Consider the following 7,505-nt stretch of genomic DNA (forward strand, 5'->3'; position numbering starts at 1 on the left):
CTGCTGGCCACAACATGGTAAGATCTTGAGGGTTCCCTGATTAATAGTTACTGTATAGCCCAGGCAGCTATGTCTCTGCACTTCAAGTTCTCCTGTGCTGAAATTATTCCTCCTAAACCACGCCATGAGGAGGACTTACTGCACATATGTATAAATGTATAAAAGCCTGAGTACGTCCAGTACAGGGAGACAAGCTCTGCCCAGAACACTGAGCCAGCTCTCAGGATGGCGGGGGCGGGGGGCATGGCCTTCCGGAGAAGAATCAACAGAAACCGAGTTGGCCAGTAGAACATCCCTCAGTCCTTACAGTCCCTCGTTTCTGGGACCACTGAGGTCATACCTCCTGGGGTTGCCATGTCTCCCCCTCCCCAGGCTAGAGATTTCAGAATGGGCTGTGGAACTGAAAAGCAGGGGTGGGAGAGGGAGCTTCCAAGCACCGCATCTTTGTGGGCAAAGAATTCCACTCGGCAAACAGTGTGTTCACTGCCCTCCGTGGGGCATCTTCATTTTGGGATAGGCATGAAATGATAATGGTCAAACCCCCACCCCACCCCCACCACCTCCAGGCCGAGCACCACAGTGGGGGGAAGATGGGCAGGAGGTGGGGGAAGAAGTGTGCAAAGAGAAGGCCTGGATGGGTGGGGGTCCCAGAAGGACCTAAGCAGCAGGAGACCCCCACGTGTGGGCCTCGGGGCCCATCAGCCCCCCCCCACCAAGGTGAGTCCAGAGGCGATGCCGGGGGGATCCCCCTCTGGGTACCAGGCTGGCCTCCCGAGTCCTGAGGTGCTGGCTGGGCACCCCATGGGGAAACATCCTCTTCCAGGCATGGCACCAAGCTGGGGACCAACAGCAGTCTGCAGAACGAATGACAGGGCCGCTGGGCAGAGGACGCTTGGATGCCAGCTCTCCATCATGAGACACAAGTCAGGCCTGTGGCTACAAGGCCCTGAGCGGGGAATGTCCTGAAAGTCTGCAACTGTCCAGGGGCTGAATCTTCATCCTCAGCCCCACGTGGCCTTCTGCCCTCCTCCCCGGGCCCGGTCCATTCCTTCAGGTCCAACGCCTCCTCCGCACAACCACGGCTTCTGCCTTGACACAGGGAACATAGTCATGCCCCATGAGACAAAAGGGGCAGGAAAGCTGTCGAGAGAGAACAGCAGTTAGGGCAGGGGCAGACCCTGGGATAGTAAGTACCCACCATGAGCTGTTTTACATCAGAGATTTCCAACCTTCTCCACAGCAGGGGAAAGGCAGAGGAAATAGCATGTGCGCCACACACTGTGATCCACGGAGGAACCAGCTTCCTCCCAGCCCCGCCAAGGCCGGACGGATCCACAGGGCTCAGTTCTCAATACAGCACTTCTGCCTTCAGCCCAACCTCTCAGCTAACCCTCACTACAGTCAGCAGGAGGGTCAAAGGGGTAGGTGGCACAGCTGGGGCTCCCAGGCACCCTGGGACTCTATTTTGTTAAGGCGGAGAAGTGGGAGGGCTGGAAGGTGAGGTAGTGTGGGAGGTGGTAGGGAGGGTCAAGGGGGCGGGTATGGGTTTCCACCGGAAAATATGAAAACCCGAGTGGTATAAACCCTCCCCGGCCCTGCTCCTAGTTCCCACGGGGAGGGAGTGGCATCTGGGGAAGAGGGCACAGGGCTGGGAGCCAGAGCTTCTAGGTTCTATTCCTGGTCCTCCCCTGGGCCTTCCTGACCACAGATCTGCCCCTCACCCCCTGCCCCACTGCTCAAGAAGGATTAAGACATCACAAATAACAAATCATGACTCCGTCCTGCACCCGTCCACCCACCCTGCCCCAGCTGCCCACCCCCTTCTTCAGCTTCTCCTCCTCTGGCCCTCCTGGGCATTGGCTGGCATTCAGGGACAGGTGGACAGGCCCACTCCCCCTTGGCATTGGTGGCCTGGCCTCTGGCCTGGCCCGCCCACTCTCCAACATCTCTGGTCTGCCAGCAGCTCAGCCCCAGGACCCAAGAGTCACTGTCAAGAATAGGTAGTGGAGACCCGGCCCAGCCTTGTCAGACCCTCCCCCTGAGGCCCCACCTCAAGAGCTGGGTTCTGTGCCCAACCGGTAATGACTCTGCTAACTGAAGGAGGTCATGGTTCTGCCCCAATTCCATGCTCAAACTCTCCTACGTAGACTGTTGATCCTAACATAAGGAGGAGGCAAACTTCAGTTCATCCCACCCCTGCCTCTACCCAGCTCCTGGAAAGCCAAGGCCCCGGGCCCCTGCTGGAAAGCCTCAAGGGAATATTGAGCCCAGCCTCCCTCCGCCTGAGCCCGGGCCGAAGCAACCTGTAGGGAGGCCCATCTCTCCTACCTTCCACTCTGCCACCTGGGTCATATAGGACCTCCCTCCCTGGGGCCCAAGGGGAATGTCCAGCTCTTGGTCCCCCTTGCTCAGACTCCAAAGCTCCTACTCCTTGTTGGCCCTAGGGTTTCAGCTTTTAAGTGGAATGCTGCTGGTGACCCCTCATCTTCTTTGTAGGGGAAAGAGAAGGGAGACTAGAGAGAAAGAGGGTTCAGTCCCCAAAGGGCTTACCTGACTTGACCTCTGGGCACCACGTGGTGGGGAGGGTGCGCAGTGTAAAGGTGAGATGGTAAGCTGGGGGGGGTTAGGACACAAGGGTCCCGGCCCCGAGGCTCTGCCTGGCCCGCACTGTCTGGATGGCCTGCTGGTTCTTGAACTTGACCAGGCCCAGGGTGATCTGGGCGTTCCAGCCAGGATCCTCGAGGGGGCAGCGGAAGTCGATCTCGCCGCCGCCCTCGGTCACCAGCGTGAAGTAGATGTGGCGCCCGGTGCTCTCCACGCATTCCACGGCCTTGATGCGGGCGAAGCTGAGCTCCTTGGGCCGGCCGCCGGTGCCCTTGGCCTCGAAGAGCTGCAGCCCCCGCTCGGTGAGCACACAGCGCTTCCGCTTCCACAGCTGCAGCAGCCCGCCGCTGCGCTTCTCCAGCACGCCCTCCTTGAGCACCGTCGCCGCCGCCGTCATGGGCGCCCCGAGGTCCCGGGCAGGCTGTAGGCTGCGGTGGGCGCGGCGCCCTTTCCGGCTGGGCCGCGCCGGATTCTGGCGCCCGGGGCCGGCTGGCCGCTCTCCCTGCCACCTGCGCCCCTACTGAGCCGCGCGCCCGCCGCTCAGTCCTCCAGCCACCGCCGCCTGCTCGGCGCCCGCAGCCCCCGCTCCGGCCCTCCGCCGCTCTTCCACGCCGTTCGGGCTGCCCCGGCTCGTCACTGCCCGGTGCCGCCCGCTGCTTTCCGGCCCGAAAGCCCCGCTGCGCACTGGCTCTGCGCTCGCCCGCTCGCTCCGCTGGGCTCTGCCTGCGCGCTGGGCGGCTGCTCGAGGGATGTGCCCTTACATGTTCCGCCGTTCGCCTCCTGCGTCCTCCGCCCGCCCGCCGCGCATTCCTGCCCCGGCCGGCCCTCCCCTGCGTGCGGCGCACCCGCCTGGGCCGGGCTCGGAGGGGGGGGGCAGGGCTCCAGGGGGCGGGGCCACGGCGGGGGCTCGGTCACGCTCTGCAGGCGCTGGGCATCGGGCCGGGAAGGCTGGTACCGACGGGGGGTTTGCTTACCCAACAGCCTGAGCCTTGTGGCCTGCCACTTATTGGAACCACATCTCCTTCAGGCCTTGGACGCAGGGGACGATCGTGGTCTCGAGAGGCGGGGGACAGGGAGAGTCTCCCAGATGAGAGGGTCGCTGCTTGGAAGAGGGGTGGCCTTGCTCTGTGGTCGCGCGGTGCACCGCCTGGGACTTGCATAGTGGGCGCAGACATCTGCTGCCTCCACATCCCATGCCCCCTCTCCTAACTTGGCCAGCTCCCCTTTGGCATTGTGCAAATCAGAAAAAAACGAGGACGATCCTGGGGTGGGGGATGGGGGTAGGAATCGAGCCAATGTTGGGTTCCTTCCCCTGCTGGGGAGGAAAAAGAGAGGCTGCCCAGCTGTATCTGCTGGGGCGACCCACCCCCTCCTACTCCCTACTTGCATCCCCAGCTCCGGGGGAGGAGTAGAGAAAAGCCAATGTGAGGGGTTCCTGGATGGCTCAGTCGGTTAAGCGTCTGCCTTCAGTTAAGCGTCTGCCTTCGGCTCAGGTCATTTCTGGGGCTCCCTGCTCAGGGGGGTACCTGTTTCTCCTCCTTCTGCCACTTGCCCTCCCCCACCCCTCTTGTACCCTCTGGCTTTCTCTATCTCCCTGTCAAACAAATAAATAACATCTTAGGGGGACAAAAAAAGGCCAAGGCAAACTGAGCGGAGGAAACTTAAGGTCATTCAGCCTCCCTGTGGAGGCAGAGGGGACCCGACTGTGGTCACTTTCTGCAGTCTTGTTCCTAGCACACACTTGGAGGGACTGGTGGCTCAGACCACCGGCACCGGCCATGTCTGGAGTTAGAGGCAGGAGCATGAGCCTACCCCTGTTTGTCACAGCCACTCGGGAGGATTCTATCGGCCTCCCTGAGACACCTGAGACAATGGACTTCCCGGGATTCAGTTCCGAGCTGAAGGGGGATAGGGAGGGAGAAGGCTTCCATCCCTTGATTGGCCTAAAAGGCTTAACAATCTCAACCCTTCCTCTAGGTCCGCGGTGTCCCCACCCACCTTGTGCTGCTCCATTATCCTTCCATTTCCTCATGTGTCAAATGGAAAGATTAATTCATTCTTCGTTCAGGGAGCTCTGATGAATAAGTTAGATAACATTTGTGAGAGACATGATAACTCTCAATAAATGTCATTCCTCCCCTGTTCCCCCTCAGCCAGCCTTCAGAAGAGGATGGGGACCCTCCTCGGCCAGGCACTGGAAGATGGCTGTTCTAGGTCCTGATTCTGCCCCATCTGGGTCAGCTTCTCCAGCTCCCGGTTTCCTGAGGGCCTCTTCACTGCCGTGTTAATAACAGATCATTATGGGAACAATAATAGGTAGTAATGACAATAATAAGACCTCTTTGTCCCTACACCCCATTTCCGTCCTCCTGCCCATTGACGTAGAGCCTAAACGGCACAAGGAGGGTCCAAGAGGGGAGAGGTGCCTCAAGTCAGGAGGTGGGGGAAGCCAGCTGTCCGTTTCTCACCACAGCTCCTCAGCATGTGGGGTGGCGGAGCACCCCCCACACACATACACCCCCAGGAGGCGAACTCCCTAACCCCCAGAATACCCCTCCCGGAGAGGAAGTGGCCAGCACCACGAAGGAAGAGAAGCAGCCAAGACAAGTATCTCTTGTCTTGGCTGTTTCTCTTCCTTGAGGCCCAGAGGGCAGCATTTGAGAAAGCTCAAGGTACCCAGAGCCCTGTCTTACCGACCCCCAATGTCTCAGCCTATCCTCCAGCAGTGCCTTCCCATGGCTTCTCTCTCTGCACAAACCCCCACCCCCGACCTCCTCCATAGGAATCTCCTGAGTGCACCGATCTGGCACAGTCCTGCCATGATCCAAAGCTCTGCCCTTGAGGAGACAGGGTCCTGGACCAGGCTGCTAGCTCTGCCCCTAACTCTGTTTTTATCTCTACTACTTCAACCTCTCCCCCATGTCCCCCATGCACTGAGTCCGGGACTCACTGACTCTCTCTCCAGTTTCAGGTTAATTCACAAGGTATTTGAAGGTTATGGAGCTCTCTCCGGGGGTTTTCTTCTCACAACAGATTGGTATTGTTATTATCATTGTGCTCATTTTCCTCAGGAGAAAAGTGAGCTCAGAGAGGTCAAGCAACCTAGATGAGGTCACACAGCTCTGTAAATGACAAAGCTGGGAAGAGGATGTGTGGTAGCTAAAAAGGCCCAGGATCTTGTGTTGATATGTTGATACCCAGGATTCTTTTTTTTTTTTAAAGATTTTATTTTTTTGTATATAATAAGGAGGTAGGGGGAACAGGAGTAGGGCAGGGGAGGGAGGGGGGATGAGGAACAGAGCTGAGCCAAGCAGGGAGCCCAACTTGGGGCTCAATCTCAGGACCCTGGGATCATGACCTGAGCCAAAGGCAGATGCTTAACCTACTGAGCCACACAGGGGCCCCTCACAGGGTTCTTTTTACCCAAGATCTGGACACCCACACTTTCCTGATCAGCTTACTGGGAAGAGTGGTACCAAGGTTTTGGACACAGGAGAAAGGACGAAAAAGACAGGAATATTGGATAGCAAGATTGAGTGTGTAAAGAGGAGGCCATAGGAAGAAATTCAGCAGGCCGTACTATCGCTGGAAAGATCTTTACCAACTAAACATCTAGTTCCCAAAACCACGTCTCCCCAGTGTAGGTCCCGCTGGGAGTCCTACCCTCCAGTCTTAAAACCTCCTGGAATAAGGGGAGATGACTCACTCTAAATTTTCCCCCAGAACTGACATCCTGCCTGGTAGCCCCAACTGAGAGAGGCTTGGGCCCAAGTAACCCAACTTGGTCCAGTAGAAGGCAATAAGCATTGTAGATCCAGGGGAGCAGGGTAGGGGCTGGTGAGGGCTGGTGGGGGGTCTAGTGACCTGCCAGCATCCCTTTGATATGGAGTCTTTTACTCCCTTCCTGCCAAGGTATCCCTACATTACCCCTGGGAACGGGAACTCTAACTTAGCCTTCCTGGGGCACTCAGCTGGGGGCAATGCTGGGCCCTGGAGATACTTAATTCTTACCGACTTGTTGACTACATGGGACGACTGGACAGAATGTCCCTGGTTGCTGCCCAAAGCTGGCTCCACCCTCCGCCCAGCCCAAAGGAAAGCTGATCTGCACAGTCAGTCAATCCGAGTCCAGCTGGAACAGACTAGACTACAAAATGGCCCCAGGGAATAGTGTGATAGAAATGCTCTAGCAAGGTCTCAGCCATCAATAGTGGGGAGGAGGGAGCCCTGGTCCATCCTGGAGGCTACCCAGGACAGAGTGGAACGGAAGATGGGAATAAGGAGAGATAGAGGCCAGAATGGGACCCAGAGGGACATAAAAAGTATCGTAGCTTCTTTTTTCTACAATATTTACTTGATCTTCTATATTTGGTTTACTGGTCATTACTTGTTGGACTCTATCTATATACAATGCATCCAAGATCATTTTATTTACAAAATAGAATGTCTATTAACGCTATAAAAATTGTACAATGGAAGTAAGATTATGTCACTCCTTTTCCTGCAATCCACCAGAACCTTCTCATCTTTGAATAAAGCACAAGTCAGCGAGGAGCCCATAGCACCCTATAAGACCTGTCCGCTACTTCCTGCCCTAAGCGCCTGTGTTGTCTGCCCTCCCACCCCAGGCTCCAGCCACATCCTAGTCACCCTCCACTTGGCCTTCCTCAGGGCCTTTGCTCATGCTGTTCTCTGCCAGGACTGTTCTCCCCCAGATCCTCACATGGTACATTTCCTCCCCTCCTTTAGCTCTTTGTTCAGATATCACCTTCTCAGTGATGTCTTCCCAGACCGCCCTGTGTAAGACTGCAACCCTCTCCCTGCAGGCACACCAGCCCATAGACACACACTCAGTCATGTTGTGTATATACACAACATCCACTCTCCTGCTTGATTTCTCT

General features: G+C 57.2%; 1 protein-coding gene across 1 annotated transcript; it reads right to left on the reverse strand.

Moving 5' to 3' along the window:
- Positions 1–475: 475 nt before the first annotated feature.
- On the reverse strand, positions 476–3,440 carry PHLDA3 (pleckstrin homology like domain family A member 3). The gene is made up of 2 exons (XM_082703943.1): positions 2,551–3,440; positions 476–1,140 (listed from the first exon to the last, which is right to left on the reverse strand). Exon 1 carries the CDS (start codon positions 2,999–3,001, stop codon positions 2,624–2,626), a length of 378 nt encoding a protein of 125 aa, XP_082560069.1. The 5' UTR covers positions 3,002–3,440; the 3' UTR covers positions 476–1,140; positions 2,551–2,623.
- Between the last annotated feature and the right edge of the window lie 4,065 nt (positions 3,441–7,505).

Source organism: Mustela nivalis (assembly GCF_964662115.1).
Source record: "Mustela nivalis genome assembly, chromosome: 16".
Classification (NCBI taxonomy): domain Eukaryota; kingdom Metazoa; phylum Chordata; class Mammalia; order Carnivora; family Mustelidae; genus Mustela; species Mustela nivalis.

Coding starts and splice junctions, on each gene's coding strand:
- PHLDA3 (XM_082703943.1), bottom strand. CDS start 3,001: ATGACGGCGGCGGCGACGGTGCTCAAGGAGGGCGTGCTGGAGAAGCGC.